At 38.2% G+C, this 18,484-nt stretch overlaps 1 protein-coding gene across 1 annotated transcript in view; it reads left to right on the plus strand.

Annotated features, from left to right (window-relative positions):
- Window positions 1–7,117: 7,117 nt before the first annotated feature.
- The window catches only part of RNF128 (ring finger protein 128), a 102,608-nt gene continuing 91,241 nt past the window's right edge, over window positions 7,118–18,484 (plus strand). Inside the window, exon 1 of the mRNA XM_082447667.1 lies at window positions 7,118–8,424. Within this exon, the coding sequence (XP_082303793.1) occupies window positions 8,019–8,424 (406 nt within the window). The 5' untranslated portion in view covers window positions 7,118–8,018. The remainder of the gene's footprint in view (window positions 8,425–18,484) is intronic.

An 18,484-nucleotide genomic window follows, 5' to 3' on the forward strand; every position in this document is an offset into this window, starting at 1 on the left:
TCTCACTTTGAATGTATTTGATGTTTTTCCTTCATATTTTTGGCCTATGTTAGACCTACATGTGCTTGCTAAATGAGCCAATATGATTCTTCCATATGGGTTGAAAACTGTTGTTTATCAAACAGAATCTGGGCTTTCGTATTAAGCTATTATAAACTTTAACAGGCAATTCAGTTTTAGTGCCTCATAAAAGTTGGAGAAGGGAGAAAGTTAATACTTAAATGGCTATTGACTAAAAAACCTCAGGCCGAGATTGCAGAACTACACACTTTAACAGGTGTAATTTTTGTCCTTATATTGAATGAGAAATATGAACTCATTATTAAGATTTAGGATCTTTAAAAACAACTTCCATGGCAATTTGTTTTATATTATAGTAATGTTTCTATCCAAATTTGGAGTTAAACATCTGTGTCCACATTTCCAGTTTATGGCAAAATTGGATAGCTACTGTGGCAGTTTCCTAAGAAAAATAGCAAACTACATCAGAAGACCTTATCTTCAAGTGACAGTATGTGTTGATTCTTTCCAAAGCAACACAAATATACTACTGTGGTGTCACTTTTATATTAACAAATCAGTCAGTAAATTATGAAATATTACATAGTCTACCACAAGACCACAATCTTTCACTGAAGTTTCTAATTTTAGATGGTACATGAGATCTACACATTGAAATCCTTTGATAAACTATTAAAAGAAGAATCTGAGTACATGTTTATCCTGCCACTTTTATTTCTTTGTTGGAATTATCCTGCATTAATTTTATTCATATTAAGACAAGGACTTTTAAAAAATTTGAAACCCTTATTTGGTGACACTAATAATATTTGATGTTTTTAGCTAGATACCTTCTGCCAACATGGACTATAGATTATAACCAATTCTATTATTCTGAAGTCATTTATATGGTTTATAATTGAGCTGGTTGCTATTTTACTAGTTACCTTTTCAGGTACAATTCCTTTTTTTTTTTAAGCATTGCTACCCATGAATTTGCAGGTAAATTGATGGGAGGTGAAATATGTATTACTTAGTACAGCTTATTTCAGTTGTTATTTCAGTTGTTTTTAGTAAGGAAATTTTAGGGAAAAGGGTTAAAATGAATACGTAAAACTAGATTTGGGGATTATCTGAAGATTTCAGTTATTTGAGATTATATTTGAGTCAAGTCATGTTACATTAGTGTCACATCTCCAAAATGGAAACATTAGATAAAAACTTGGTCTAGGTCACACCACCCACTAAATATTATCCCTCATTCTTACACTGTTATGTTGATACCACTTCTAGCCCTAAGTTTTTGCTTTCCTTTATACTAAAGAAATAAAAAGTAGATTTTGAAAAAACAGATTTAAAGCTAGCCACAGGTCTGTCCCTAAATCCCTGTGGAACTTTAAGGAAAGCCACTTAAACTGCTTGGCCTTAGTTTTCTTATTTGTAAAATTTGCAAAATAATGGTCCCATCCAGTTGTATGATTCTTTTGGTATGTTAATATAGTTATTAGAACAGTGAAAATGTCTTTGTGTTATTATCATGTGTGTCATGAAAATGTGGTTTTCTGTGAAGAACATTTTAAAGTTATGATTAGACCATTATCAATTATAGCAGCTCATTATAACAAAAAAAATTGAAATATTTAAATCCCAGTTATTTTTATTGCTGATGTTCTTCCTAATTTGTTGCCTTTTCAGTGATTGATACATATATGTATTTTTTTCAAAACAGAAATCAAATATTTTAGCTGTTTTTAATCATATGCACATTTTCATTGAAAATCAAGTAACCTTTTGTTTTAAATTTGAGTACTTCTGATGCTATTCTGAGATTATTGCATGTGACTTCTAGTCGCCTAAGATCTAGGAGTTGCCCCTAACAAGGTTTTAAATATCTGTTTTGTAGATAGGAAACTGAAACAGAAAAAGACTAAATGATTTAATGTAAAATTGTCAAGGCAGTTAAATTTTAAGGTTGGGCTTATAACTCCAATGACTGTTTCTTTAAACTCTAATTTGAGCACAAAGTGAAACGTTTGAATAATAATAAATTTTCAGCTAGTAGATTACTGTGAGATAAACTTCTTTAAATCCTGGGGCTCATAAAATAATGAGCCCAGTTATTGCAGCATATATCCAAGGTATTTGAATGCCCACTCTATGGCAAGCACTGGGTTGGCACTAGGAACACAATACAATACAAGCAAAAACAGACATGGCCCCGACTCTCATAAAGCTTACAGTGTTGTGGAGGAGAAAGACATTCAAATAATTGCACAAATAAATAAGATAAATTTCACAAAGGAAGCTGGCGGGGGGGCGTTGGGAAACTTTTTCCTGAGGAAGTGAACTTGAGGTGAAAAGGCCTTGCAGCACAAGGTGTGCTTGAGAACTTGAATGAGAACTGGTATGGCTGGAGTGCAGAAAGTAGGATACAAGACGAGACAAACAGACAGACAAAGGCTCTTGCAAATTACACAGAGCCTTATAGTCCATGGTAAGGATTTTAGTATGTATCTTCAGAGCACTAGGAAGCCATTAAGTGGTTTGTGGCCAGTGATATGCCTTGATTCGATTCATGTTTTAGAGTGGTCACTGTCTCCTGGAAGGAGAATGGATTATAAGAAGGTTAGCAGAGACTGCTAGCCGTACCCTAATACCTATCCTATAGTAGTAGTTCTCTCCATTTTTAGCTAAGCACATGGCTACCTAGAATAAAGAATACTTTTCCTTGCTTCCTTTGTAGCTGGATATGGCCTTGTGACTATTTCTTTTATTTGGCTTGGGCTAATATTAAAATTAATTTCTTTTGAACATACACCAAGTCATAGTCACCCAAGGCAGAATTGGAAGTTTGCTATGAATAATCAAGGGGTACCTGTATTCTATTAGAAACACAGCCCTGTACTTCCTCATCTTTATTTTTTATTTATTTTTAATATATTTATTTATTTATTTATTTTTGGCTGCATTGGGCCTTTGTTGCTGCACGTGCGGGCTTTCTCTAGTTGAGGCGAGCAGGGGCTACTCTTCGTTGCGGCGCGCGGGCTTCTTATTGCGGTGGCTTCTCTTGTTGCGGAGCACGGGCTCTAGGCACACAGGCTTCAGTAGTTGTGGCACACAGGCTCAGTAGTTGTGGCTCGCGGGCTCTAGAGTGCAGGCTCAGTAGTTGTGGTGCCCGGGTTTAGCTGCCCCATGGCACATGGGATCTTCCCGGACCAGGGCTCAAACTCGTGTCCCCTACATTGGCAGGCAGATTCTTAACCACTGCGCCACCAGGGAAGTCCTCCTCATCTTTAAATTGTAGGTTTGCCATAGCTGTTATTCAATCATATGGAAAAAATTGAAATGTTCCTTGCTTAAGAGATGAGTGATTCACTTCTCTATGCCTTAATTAATATTGTGTACCTTTGCTAAGATACTTAATATTTATTAAGGTACAAGTAGTTGAAAAAGTCCAGTAGTATTAAATGTTTGAAACATAGCAGTGGTTCTCAAACTTGGCTTCATATTGGTATCACCTGGGGAGTTTTAAAAATTACTATGCCTGGGCTTCCCTGGTGGTGCAGTGGTTAGGAATCCGCCTGCCAATGCAGGGGACACGAGTTCGAGCCCTAGTTCAGGAAGATCCCACATGCTGCAGAGCAGCTAGGCCTGTGCGCCACAACTACTGAGCCTGCGCTGTAGAGCCCGCACACCTAGAGACGGTGCTCCGTGACGAGAGAGACCACCGCAATGAGAGGCCCGCGCACGGCAACGAAGAGTAGACTCCACTCACCGCAACTAAAAAAAGAAAGTCCACGCGCAGCAACAAAGACCCAACGCAGCCAAAAATAAATAAATAAATTAATTAATTAATTAATTTTTAAAAATTACTATGCCTACGTGACACCCCCACCCCAGGTTTCTGATTGGAGTGTAGCCTGGGCGTCAAGGGAGTCAACATCTCCCCCAGATGATTCTAATGTGCAGACAAGTTTGAAAACCACTGGTATATAGTCCTGTTTCAAGCACTTGTTAGTTTTATTAGAGATCAAGCTTCACCCAGTACTTTGAACTTACCTCCTATCTAGGTGCTATAGTTTCATCTGCTCTCGATGCAGCTTCCTCTTCAATTGTTCTGATAAGGAAAAATTAAAAATTGATAGCTTTGAAACAACTTTCATTTTCATAGAGTCCTAGCATGGCAGATCCGGAAAAGACTTGATAGACAAATTTTAACCCAACCTCTTTCATTGTGTAAAAGAAGAAAAAGTCCAGGAGAGGTTATTATTTTCCTGAGGATATAACACTAGTTGTTGCAGTGTCAGCACTTGCACAACCTTTTGGTTTTTAAGATAACTTCAAAAATGTTCAGAGAACCACCTAAAGTACAAATAAAACATCAGACCTTTATAGATTGGAAGTTGAAGCACGATGAGGTTGAAATAAAATGACAGCAGCTAATCTGTCAAAACTACAACTAGGACTTCCCTGGTGGTGCAGTGGTTAAGAACCCGCCTGCCAATTGCAGGGGACACGGGTTCAAGCCCTGGTCTGGGAAGATCCCACATGCCGCAGAGCAACTAAGCCCGTGCGCCACAACTACTGAGCCTGCGCTCTAGAGCCCGTGAGCCACAACTACTGAGCCCACACGCCACAACTACTGAAGCCCAAGTGCCTAGAGCCCATGCTCCACAACAAGAGAAGCTACCGCAATGAGAAGCTCGCACATCGCCATGAAGAGTAGCCCCCGCTCACCTCAACTAGAGAAAGCCCGTGCGCAGCAATGAAGACCCAACGCAGCCAAAAATAAATAAACAAACAAACAAACAAACAAAAAACTACAACTAGATCCCGTACTATTCATCATGTACAACTTGTACGATCTAAAGTTCTTAAATTGTAAAGTGTGTAAGAATTACCTGGAGAGCTATTTAAAATGTGAATTCCTATATATATTCCTCCAATTTTGATTCAGGCTGACTGGTAGTAGGACCCAGGAATCTTCACTTTCAATAAACTTCCAAGTGAGTCTAATGTAGGTATTCCACAGACAAAATTTTAAAAACACTGAATAAGTACTAGACCACTCATCCCCCCCAGCAAATGACCTTAAGACTTAACTGGAAAATTGCACTGATGGGTATTTATCGTTCTAGGACTAATTTTACTTAACTGTAAAATTTTTAAAACAATCTAAAATTATTTTTGTAAGTTATGACTCTCTGAAAGCCATACAAGGAAACATAAAAGCACTTACATACAAGGTATATAATGCTGGTTACCATACAAAGTCATGCACTTCAACCTTCAGAGCAATTTAAAATAGTTTAGCAAAGTTCACCAGCGCTGCCACAAAGTGTTACGTAAAGTTGTCATTTTAAAAGCATATAATGATGTTCCTTTAGAAGCAATTTAATAACTGGTAGAGAAGGTTAACTCAAATTTCTACAACTTTACTAATGAATTGCCTGTTGAATGCTGATGTTGAATTTATCACAGATGTCTATTAGCAATTAGCAGACTAATCATTTTGACAGTAACAAACACTTCTGTTTTCAGTTTGATAGTTTTCTTTATCTAGTGAATACAGTCTTTATTATGAGTTTAAACGTCGGCGATAGTGCTAATAGCAAAATAATAAACTATTTGCGTTTACTCTGAAATAGACCATAAGCAAATACACAAGACCTTTAAACTTTTCATGAATAATTATTAAGTGATTACTGTGTGTAAGTTGTTACTAATACCAGGTACTGTGAGGGAGATATGAGTAATCAGCAGCTGTAACAGGATAAAAAGGTTCATATTTCTATTGTGCATCTGCTGGGATTTATCCATCAGGTTCTACTGCAGATTCCGTGAACTCTCCTCTGCTGTTAACTGTTGGTTCCCACTTTCAGGGTTCACTCCAACGCTAATACCTCAGATACCCAAGAACGGACAAGAAGTGGTGGGGGGGAAATAGCTTTATTGATCATGTCCTTCAACAATGTTTCCTATTTTCTGTTGTCCTGTCCCCTTGACTCTAGTGGTATTCCTTATTTCAGACTATTTTCCTTGGACTTCAGGCTACCATTGTGTCTGCCTTCCTTTTGACCTGGTGTCTTTCTGCTTCTCTGACAGCCTGTTGCCTATTTGTGTAGTTTGCTGACTCTTGGCCCAGTCAGACTCCTGATATCTCTGTTTGTCTTGTTGTCCATTCATCTACTCCTTCACTAGCCCTTGGCCCACACTGCAATCTCCCTTTCCCAGCGGATTTACCCAGACCAGCTGAGCCCATAGCAATGTATGCCCAAGTGCTGCTAGTATCCAGTGTACTCCTGATTAAAAACAGAGCTGCTCAACATCATTAATCATTAGAGAAATGCAAATCAAAACTACAATGAGATATCATCTCACACCAGTCAGAATGGCCATCATCAAAAAATCTAGAAACAATAAATGCTGGAGAGGGTGTGGAGAAAAGGGAACACTCTTGCACTGTTGGTGGGAATGTAAATTGATACAGCCACTATGGAGAACAGTATGGAGATTCCTTAAAAAACTAAAAATGGAACTACCATATGACCCAGCAATCCCACTACTGGGCATATACCCTGAGAGAACCATAATTCAAAAAGAGTCATGTACCACAATGTTCATTGCAGCTCTATTTACAGTAGCCAGGACATGGAAGCAACCTAAGTGTCCATCGACAGAGGAATGGATAAAGAAGATGTGGCACGTATATACAATGGAATATTACTCAGCCATAAAAAGAAACAAAATTGAGTTATTTGTAGTGAGGTGGATGGACCTAGAGTCTGTCATATGGAGTGAAGTAAGTCAGAAAGAGAAGAACAAATACCGTATGCTAACACATATATATGGAATCTAAGAAAAAAAAAAAAGGTCATGAAGAACCTAGGGGCAAGATGGGAATAAAGACACAAACCTACTAGAGAATGGGCTTGAGGATATGGGGAGGGGGAAGGGTAAGCTGTGACAAAGTGAGAGAGTGGCATGGACATATATACACTACCAAACGTAAAATAGATAGCTAGTGGGAAGCAGCCGCATAGCACAGGAAGATCAGCTCGGTGCTTTGTGACCACCTAGAGGGGTGGGATAGGGAGGGTGGGAGGGAGGGAGACGCAAGAGGGAAGAGATATGGGGACATATGTATATGTGTAACTGATTCACTTTGTTATAAAACAGAAACTAACACACCATTGTAAAGCAATTATACTGCAATAAAGATGTTAAAAAAAAAGATAAACCTTGAACAGTCTTTTGTTAGAGTGTAACACATGGGACATAAAAATTAATGGAATGCATCAACAGATATTTGAGTGCCCACCATGGGCAAGGCCTTGTACTTGAAAGGATCTCTAGCGACTGGAATATGTTTCCTTTTCAATGAATAAACTAAGGTAGCAGAAGATGTTCCTTGGGGAGCCTGTTAAGAAAAATTCCACAAAGAAATAAGAGAAAAAAAGGCTGTGAAATCAATTCTACCAATGCCGTAGCAATTCAAATGATGGCTCTTAACTTACTTCCGGCTGAACTGGTTGATAGCATTATTTCAGCAGGACTTGGAAAACCAGTTTGGTGTTTCAGATGATCTGAGAGGGGTGACTTTCGTTTTGTCACATGGTAATCCCAAGAGTCCAGTTCCTCATTCCAATCCACTCCATGTTTATGAAAGTTCATTAGCTGGAACAGTAAGAAGAAAAAAATGTCAGTGAAGGAAGTCATCCAATCCTGATAAGTTGACATGTAGAATAAAGTTGATGGTGTTATTTATTGCTAAGGTAGCCTGGTTAAGGGTTACATGTGTGTACAGTTGGAGGAGGGGCAGGCAAAACGGAATGTAGCTAAGTAACGTGAAATAGAGCTGATGTATTCAGAGCTTACATTGCTAGAGGTGAGATCAGTTACCTACTTGCAGCTGAAATTTCAAACTTCTGCTTAGTGGGGACCTGAGTGGACAAATGGTGACTGATAGTTGGAAATATCAGCAGACATCTTAAATTTTATGCTCAAATGAATGAGCAATGAACCAGGAGAATAAGTCCAGTTGTTCTCAGCTGCTGGTAATTTTTACCTTTTTATTTAAAATCACAGCGCCTTTTTCAATGAATGCCTATGTGACTGTGGCTTATTACAATGAAACCAGCAACTACACTTCAACAGAGACATGTGAATGTGGTGTTTACGGATTAGCCTCACCGGTGGCTAATGCTACGGGGGTGGTGGGCATCCCTAAGAACAGTAACTACCAAGCTTGTGACTACAACACTGAGTTTACTAATACTAAGAAGCCCTGGATTGCACTGATAGAAAGAGGTAATTGTACATTTTCAGAAAAAATTCAAGCAGCAGGCAGAAGAAATGCTGATGCTGTTGTGATTTACAATGTTCCAGAGACTGGCAACCAGACGATACAGATGGCAAATTTCGGTAAGTAAGAACTGATTCCCAAAGAGGGTTAATGTCTTTGTTTATCTTAACATGGTATTTCCATCTACAGTGACTCTAGGGTCTGGCAATGAGGTTGTAAAACAAGTGTATTTTAAATTTTCTTGCCTGGCACTACTCTGAATTACTTTACTATTACTTAATATTGGCAATTAATTTGTTCCAAGGTCAAAAGCAATTCATGAAGTGGTTCCCGTTTTCTTTCACGATGTTCTTAGCTCTACTAGTTTTCTCAGTGTGTATTACATAATTGCTTTTTAATAAATGTGCATTTACCTGTAAACATTCAAGAAAACATAAATATTTTAATTTCATTCTTAATTTGTACTTTTCAGTTTGATTCAGGGTTGTATGTATTCAAGTGTGCAGTAACTGCAAAACTGATTCATTATTATGATTAAACAATAGCGTATTGTAAGTGTGCAAAATGTTTACAGAAATGAGAATTCGACTCTGCTGTATGCATGTGAGATTTTAATGTCTGTGGGACTAATATATATAAAACTACTCTATAAGAAATATTATACATTGAAAACGGTAAGGCTGAAATTGGATACCTCTGTAATTCACACCAAAAGTAAAGATTTCCCTTAAAAATGTTTACTTATGACTTCTTAAGTAAATATAATTATCTAATTTATTAATTTTGTGAAGGAATTTACTTCTTAGAATTACTGTTTTTATTTTGTAAAAAATGCCACTTTCCAAATAAATGCTTTTAAACCAGTGAAGAAGTAGACTTCTGAAACAAGTTTTCTATACTGTAGGTGGGTAAAGGTTTTTTTGACCCCAGACTTGGCCAAAGGAGAAAAATGGTAATTTCAAACAGGGTAAGATCTGGTCGAACACAATACCAGGATAATTGGTATTCTCACCACCAAGTTTGGCCTCTGAGAAGATTAATGTAAATTAAATCAACCAGATTTAAGAACTGTAAGAAAAAAACAAATTTGTGTTAAGAGTAGTAGAGTGGAACATCCAGGCTGTGTACCTACAATATGGCAATTTAGTACTAATCTTTGAAAAATAAGCTGCTTGTTTCTCTGGGTATCAAAAACTAGGTAACATGGTCTTTAGCGGTACAAAATTATTGTAAATGTACAAAACTCTACTTGCTACCTTTTGTAACGTATCCTGGACATTTTGAGAACCCAGGCATTCACATTTTTTTCTTTTAAAGTTAAGAGCACTTCATAAACATTCTCTGCATGTTCCTATAATTTTACGAGTGACTTTTATTTTTGTAGAAATAAAATGAGGTGGCTTTCTGTTGAAAATTAGAAATTAAACCTTTTCTAAGGAACCTACTTGCTCTATGTTTCAACTTAGAGAGTCTGAGTATTCTAGGTTTCCTTTTACATGCATAGCCACATTCTGCTGTTCGCTCCCCTGCTTTCTTTAGGATAATTTTCTTTTTTTTTTAATTAAAGTATAGTTGATTTACAATGTTGTGTTAGTCTCAGGTGTACAGCAAAGTGATTCAGTTGTATATATATATATATATATATATATATGTTCTTTTTCAGATTATTTTCCCATATAGGTTATTATAAAATATTGAGTATAGTTCCCTGTGCTATACAATAGGTCCTTGTTGTTTGTGTTATATATAGTAGTGTGTATATGTTACCCCAAAATTCCTGATTTATTATTCCTCCCCACCTTTCTCCTTTGGTAAACATAAGTTTGTTTTCTATGTCTGTGAGTCTGTTTCTGTTTTATAAATCTTCTGCTTTTTTAAAAGTATAAACAGTATCAAACTAAATAGTAGTCAAGTTTTCCAAACTTGCTTTGCATCATGCAGTAAGGGGCAACTACTGGAAAGTAGGTGCCCAGCCACTGAATTTAAAAGACTGACCAAAACAGTAAATCTCTCCAAAAGGCATGCACAGTCATTTGAGTATATGTCTCTGAGCAGAATTCAAGAAACAAAGCAGTTACATTTATCATTGAATATATACTTCCAATAAAATCAAGGATATGTGATCAAAACATTTTTTAAAACTACTGCATTGGGGCTTCCCTGGTGGCGCAGTGGTTGGGAGTCTGCCTGCCAATGCAGGGGACAGGGGTTCGAGCCCTGGTCTGGGAAGATCCCACATGCCGCGGAGCAACTAAGCCCGTGAGCCACAACTACTGAGCCTGCGCGTCTGGAGCCTGTGCTCCACAACGGGGAGGCCGCGACAGTGAGAGGCCCGCGCACCGCGATGAAGAGTGGCCCCTGCTTGCCACAACTAGAGAAAGCCCTCGCACAGAAACGAAGACCCAACACAGCCAAAAATGGATAAATAAATAAATTAATTTAAAAAAAAAACTACGGCATTGCCCCTGTTTTAAAATAAGCAAATTTGAAAAGATAGCATAATCATAGTAATTGTAATAGTTAATATATATTGCCATTTAATATATCTCAGGCACTGTTTTAGGGTCTTTATTTAATGAATGTTGATCTTTAACATTGAATGATCTCAACCCCAAAGAATTAAAATTGTAAGTTTAGTGTTTTGCCGTTATAAGACCTGTCAACTAGTGTGTCATTGGAGTTCTTCCTTCCTAGAAATTTCTCTTATATAAAAACTATTATAATGCAGTTGACAAGAAAATCAGTTATTTCTGAGGTATACATTTTAAAGTAATAACTAGGATTATGACTTATGACATTATACCAGAACATATAAGATTTTTAGAAATTTCATGTAATGTCTGAAACATTTATATTAACATATTTCCATACATATTTCCATACAAATACAAATATAAGATTTTTAGAAATTTCATGTAATGTCTGAAACATTTATATTAACATATTTCCATACATATTTCCATACAAATACAAATATAAGATTTTTAGAAATTTCATGTAATGTCTGAAACATTTATATTAACATATTTCCATACAAATAACCCAATGAAAGTTTAGTATTAGTTGTTTTGTTTGTTTTTTTATACTGCAGGTTCTTATTAGGCATCAATTTTATACACATCAGTGTATACATGTCAATCCCAATCACCCAATTCAGCACACCACCATCCCCACCTCACCGCAGTTTTCCCCCCTTGGTGTCCATATGTCCATTCTCTACATCTGTGTCTCAACTTCTGCCCTGCAAACCGGTTCATCTGTACCATTTTTCTAGGTTCCACATACATGCATTAATATATGATATTTGTTTTTCTCTTTCTGACTTACTTCACTCTGTATGACAGTCTCTAGATCCATCCACGTCTCAACAAATGACTCAATTTCGTTCCTTTTTATGGCTGAGTAATATTCCATTGTATATATGTACCACATCTTCTTTATCCATTCGTCTGTCAGTGGGCATTTAGGTTGCTTCCATGACCTGGCTATTGTAAATAGAGCTGCAATGAACATTGTGGTACATGACTCTTTGAATTATGGCTTTCTCTGGGTATATGCCCAGTAGTGGGATTGCTGGGTCATATGGTAGTTCTATTTTTAGCTTTTTAAGGAACCTCCATACTGTTCTCCATAGTGGCTGTGTCAATTTACATTCCCACCAACAGTGCAAGACTGTTCCCGTTTCTCCACACCCTCTCCAGCATTTGTTGTTTGTAGATTTTCTGATGATGCCCATTCTAACTGGTGTGAGGTGATACCTCATTGTAGTTTTGATTTGCAGTTCTCTAATAATTAGTGATGTTGAGCAGCTTTTCATGTGCTTCTTGGCCAACTGTATGTCTTCTTTGGAGAAATGTCTATTTAGGTCTTCTGCCCATTTTTGGATTGGGTTGTTTGTTTCTTTAATATTGAGCTGCCTGAGCTGTTTATATATTTTGGAGATTAATCCTTTGTCCATTGATTCGCTTGCAAATATTTTCTCACATTCTGAGGGTTGTCTTTTTGTCTTGTTTGTAGTTTCCTTTGCTTTGCAAAACCTTTGAAGTTTCATTAGGTCCCATTTGTTTATTTTTGTTTTTATTTCCATTACTCTAGGAGGTGGATCAAAAAAGATCTTGCTGTGATTTATGTCAAAGAGTGTTCTTCCTATGTTTTCTTCTAAGAGTTTTATAGTGTCCGGTCTTACATTTAGGTCTCTAATCCATTTTGAGTTTATTTTTGTGTATGGTGTTAAGGAGTGTTCTAATTTCATTCTTTTACATGTAGCTGTTCAGTTTTCCCAGCACCACTTATTGAAGAGGCTGTCTTTTCTCCATTGTATATCCTTACCTCCTTTGTCATAGATTAGTTGACCCTAGGTGTGTGGGTTTATCTCTGGGCTTTCTATCCTGTTCCACTGATCTACATTTCTGTTTTTGTGCCAGTACCAATTTGTCTTGATTACTGTAGCTTTGTAGTATAGTGTGAAGTCAGGGAGTCTGATTCCTCCAGCTCCGTATTTTTCCCTCAAGACTGCTTTGGCGATTGGGGGTCTTTTGCATTTCCATACAAATTTTAAGACTTTTTGTTCTAGTTCTGTAAAAAATGCCGGTGGTACTTTGATAGGGATTGCATTGAATGTGTAGATTGCTTTGGGTAGTATAGTCATTTTCACAATATTGATTCTTCCAATCCAAGAACATGGTATATCTCTCCATCCGTCTGTGACATCTTTGATTTATTTCATCAGTGTCTTATAGTTTTCTGAGTACAGGTCTTTTACCTCCTTAGGTAGGTTTATTCCTAGGTATTTTATTCTTTTTGTTGCAATGGTGAATGGGATTGTTTCCTTAATTTCTCTTTCTGGTCTTTCGTTGTTAGTGTATAGGAGGAATGCAAGAGATTTCTGTGCATTAATTTTGTATCCTGCAACTTTACCAAGTTCATTGATTAGCTCTAGTAATTTTCTGGTGGCATCTTTAGGATTCTCTATATATAGTATCATGTCATCTGCAAACAGCGACAGTTTTACTTCTTCTTTTCCAATTTGTATTCCTTTTATTTCTTTTTCTTCTTTGATTGCCATGGCTAGGACTTCCAAAACTATGTTGAATTATAGTGGCGAGAGTAGACATCCTTGTCTTGTTCCTGATCTTAGAGGAAATGCTTTCAGTTTTTCACCACTGAGAATGATGTTTGCTGTGGGTTTGTTGTATATGATCTTTATTATGTTGAGGTAGGTTCCCTCTATGCCCACTTTCTGGAGAGTTTTTTATCATAAATGGGTGTTGAATTTGGTCAAAAGCTTTTTCTGCATCTATTGAAATGATCATATGGTTTTATTCTTCAAATTGTTAATATGGTGTATCACATTGATTGATTTGCATATATTGAAGAATCCTTGCATCCCTGGGATAAATCCCACTTGATCATGGTGTATGATCCTTTTAATGTGCTGTTGGATTCTGTTTGCTAGTATTTTGTTGAGGATTTTTGCATCTACATTCATCAGTGATATTGGTTTGTAATTTTCTTTTTTGTAGTATCTTTGTTTGGTTTTGGTATCAGGGTGATGGTGGCCTCATAGAATGAGTTTGGGAGTGTTCCTTCCTCTGCAATTTTTTGGAAGAGTTTGAGAAGGGTGGGTGTTAGCTCTTCTCTAAATGTTTGATAGAATTCCCCTGTGAAGCCATCTGGTCCTGGGCTTTTGTTTGTTGGAAGATTTTTAATCACAGTTTCAATTTCATTACTTGTGATTGGTCTGTTCATATTTTCTGTTTCTTCCTGGTTCAGTCTTGGAAGGTTATACCTTTCTAAGACTTTGTCCATTTCTTCCAGGTTGTCCATTTTATTGGCATAGAGTTGCTTGTAGTAGTCTCTTAGGATGCTTTGTATTTCTGCAGTGTCCATTGTAACTTCTCCTTTTTCATTTCTAATTTTATTGATTTGAGTCCTCTCCCTCTTTTTCTTGATGAGTCTGGCTAAAGGTTTATCAATTTTGTTTATCTTCTCAAAGAACCAGCTTTAGTTTTATTGATCTTTGCTATTGTTTTCTTTGTTTCTATTTCATTTATTTCTGCTCTGATCTTTATGATTTCTTTCCTTCTACTAACTTGGGGTTTTGTTTGTTCTTCTTTCTCTAGTTCCTTTAGGTGTAAGGTTAGATTGTTTACTTGAGATTTTTCTTGTTTCTTGAGGTAGGATTGTGTTGTTATTAACTTCCCTCTTAGAACTGCTTTTCCTGCATCCCATAGGTTTTGGATCATCATGTTTTCATTGTAATTTGTCTCTAGGTATTTTTTGATTTCCTCTTTGATTTCTTCAGTGATCTCTTGTTTATTTAGTAACGTATTGTTTACCCTCCATGTGTTTGCGTTTTTTACATTTTTTTCCCTCTAATTGATTTCTAATCTCATAGCGTTGTGGTCGGAAAAGATGCTTGATATGATTTCAGTTTTCTTAAATTTACTGTGGCTTGATTTGTGACCCAAGATGTGATCTATCCTGGAGAATGTTCTGTGTGCACTTGAGAAGAAAGTGTAATCTGCTGTTTTCAGGTGGAATATCCTATAAATATTAATTAAATCTATCTGGTCTGTTGTGTCATCTAAAGCTTGTTTTTCCTTATTAATTTTCTGTCTGGATGATCTGTCCATTGGTGAAAGTGGGGTGTTAAAGTCCCCTATTGTGTTACTGTCGATTTCCCCTTTTATGGCTGTTAACATTTGCCTTATGTATTGAGGTGCTCCTATGTTGGGTGCATATATATTTACAATTGTTATATCTTCTTCTTGGATTGATCCCTTGATCATTATGTAGTGTCCGTCTTTGTCTCTTATAATAGTCTTTATTTTAAAGTCAATTTTGTCTGATATGAGAATTGCTACTCCAGCTTTCTTTTGATTTCCGTTTGCATGGAATATCTTTTTCCATCCCCTCAATTTCAGTCTGTATGTGTCCCTAGGTCTGAAGTGGGTCTCTTGTAGACAGCATATATATGGGTCTTGTTTTGGTATCCATTCAGCGAGCCTGTGTCTTTTGGTTGGAGCATTTAATCCATTCACGTTCAAGGTAATTATCGATATGTATGTTCCTATGACCATTTTCTTAATTGTTATGGGTTTGTTTTTGTAGGTCCTTTTCTTCTATAGTGTTTCCCACTTAGAGAAGTTCCTTTAGCATTTATTGTAGAGCTGGTTTGCGGATGCTGAATTCTCTTAGCTTTTGCTTGTCCGTAAACCTTTGGATTTCTCCATCGAATCTGAATGAGATCCTTGCCGGGTAGAGTAATCTTTGTTGTAGGTTCTTCCCTTTCATCACTTTAAATATAAAATGCCACTCCTTTCTGGCTTGTAGAGTTTCTGCTGAGAAATCAGCTGTTAACCTTATGGGAGTTCTCCTGTATGTTATTTGTCGTTTTCCCCTTGTTGCTTTCAGTAATTTTTCTTTGTCTTTAATGTTTGTCAGTTTGATTACTATGTGTCTCGGCGTGTTTCTCCTTGGGTTTATCCTGCCTGGGACTCTCTGTGCTTCCTGGACTTGGGTGGCTATTTCCTTTCCCATGTTAGGGAAGTTTTCGTCTATAATCTCTTCAAATGTTTTCTCAGGTCCTTTCTCTCTCTCTTCTCCTTCTATAATGCAAATGTTGTTGAGTTTAATGTTGTCCCAGAGGTCTCTTAGGCTGTCTTCATTTCTTTTCATTCTTCTTTCTTTAGTCTGTTCCACAGCAGTGAATTCCACCATTCTGTCTTCCAGGTCACTTATCCGTTCTTCTGCCTCAGTTATTCTGCTATTGATTCCTTCTAGTGTAGTTTTCATTTCAGTTATTGTATTGTTCATCTCTGTTTGTTTGTTCTTAATTCTTCTAGGTGTTTGTTCTTTAATTCTTGTAGGTCTTTATTAAACATTTCTTGCATCTTCTCGATCTTTGCCTCCATTCTTTTTCCGAGGTCCTGGATCATCTTCACTATCATTATTCTGAATTCTTTTTCTGGAAGGTTGCCTATCTCCACTTCATTTAGTTGTTTTTCTGCGGTTTTATCTTGTTCCTTCATCTGGTACGAAGTCCTCTGTCTTTTCATTTTGTCTATCTTTCTGTGAATGTGGTTTTCCTTCCACAGGCTGCAGAACTGTAGTTCTTCTTGCTTCTGCTATCTGCCCTCTGGTGGATGAGGCTATCTAAGAGGCTTGTGCAAGCTTCCTGATGGGAGGGACTGGTGGTGGGTAGAGCTGACTGTTGCTCTGGTGGGCAGAGCTCAGCAAAACTTTAATCCTCTTGTCTGCTGATGGGTGGGGCTGGGTTCCCTCCCTGTTGGTTGTTTGGCCTGAGGCGACCCAGCACTGGAGCCTACCTGGCTCTTTGGTGGGGCTAATTGTGGACTCTGGGAGGGCTCATGCCAAGGGGGTACTTCCCAGAACTTCTGCTGCCAGTGTCCTTGTCCCCAGAGTGAGCCACAGCCACCCCCATCCTCTGCAGGAGACCCTCCAACACTTGTAGGTAGGTTTGGTTCAGTCTCCTGTGGGGTCACTGCTCCTTCCCCTGGGTCCCGATGCACACACTACTTTGTGTGTGCCCTCCAAGAGTGGAGTCTCTGTTTCCCCCAGTCCTGTCAAAAAGTCTTGTAGTCAAATCCCGCTAGCCTTCAAAGTCTGATTCTCTAGGAATTCCTCCTCCTGTTGCCAGACCCCCAGGTTCAGAAGCCTGACATGGGGCTCAGGACCTTCACTCCAGTGGGTAGACTTCTGTGGTATAACTCCAGTTTGTGAGTCACCCACCCAGCAGTTATGGGACTTGATTTTATTGTGATTGTGCCCCTCCTACCATCTCACTGTGGCTTCTCCTTTGTCTTTGGCTGTGGGGTATCTTTTTTGGTGAGTTCCAGTGTCTTCCTGTCGATGATTGTTCAGCAGTTAGTTGTGATTCCGGTGCTCTCGCAAGAGGGAGTGAGCACATGTTCTTCTACTCCACCATCTTGAACCAATCTCTGAGTGTTCTGTCACCTTATCTTTTATCACCCCTAAAAACCACCTTTTCAGAAAACCACACTCTAGCCCCCTTCAGGGATGTGGACCCCCTTCACTTCCTTGGTTGCTGCTATCTCTTCATTCCTTCCGTCGCATTTTCCATGCTAGGCTTTCCTAGCCTTTCCACAATGCTGTGCCTCTTTATGTCTTAATGTTGCCGATGCCCTCCAACCAAAGGCTCCTAGGAGCAGACCTGTAGTTGAAAAAGTTGGGTTTATTACTTACTGCAGCAAAGGGAGAATGCACACCACGGGAAACAATGGGGTATCTCAATAAGAGGGCTTAAGAAAGGATTTATAGGATTTGGGCTTGCTTCAGATGATTTGGGGGAGGGTTTAAGGAAGCATGCCATTGACCAGCCAGCCCAGTTTGCCTGAGACAGGGATTTCCTGGAACTTGAGACTTTCAGTGCTAAAACCAGGAAATTCCTGGGAAAACCAGGCTGAGTAGGTCACTCTAGCTGGCTTTGTTCTGGATTTGGATACTGTCAGAAAGTAGGGGGTAATTCTGTGATTGGATTTCTAAATAAACCTTATTTTTAAGTGGGGAAGCCTAACCTGAAGCTACAGCTATAATTAGTAAAGAAGCAACAGTCAGTCATGTTAGCCAGGATGGGAGATGTTTGGTCATTTTTGTGACTTGGATGCTGTTCATATTTTGACTGGGTTCAGACATGATTACGGAATGGTCTTGTTTTTGTCTTGATCTATCATGGCACAGAATGACCTCCTCTACTGTTGATGCTCTGTGAAATTATTTATGTTCAACAAGAAAACACCAAAGCCTGATTGGTAGTGCCAGGCCAGGTCCCAGATGTCAAGGGCTGCTTGCCTCTTTCTCAGCAACAGTATACTATGCCTATGTCTTTACTGCTGTGCAAATACATTATCTCCTCCCATTTTATGTATCAGTGCTTCCCCATCCCCTATAGCCTGCCTTCAAGGCCCTCAGCAAGCCTAAGGGATGCTTCTGCACTCCTTGCTTCTCATGGTTTCATGATGTGGATACAGAATGTCTTTACTCCTGGGCCCAATCCATTCACAGCCCCCCTACTAGCAGTATCCCTTTTCTGAAGGGGACAACTTCAGTCTAAGAAGTGCTCCCACCGAGGAGGAATGGTGTCTAACCTAGTACTTGGAGGTAAACCTTTAATTCTAAGTTTCCCAGTTTGCAGTG

This window comes from Balaenoptera physalus (genome assembly GCF_965194825.1).
Source record: "Balaenoptera physalus genome assembly, chromosome: X".
Lineage (NCBI taxonomy): Eukaryota > Metazoa > Chordata > Mammalia > Artiodactyla > Balaenopteridae > Balaenoptera > Balaenoptera physalus.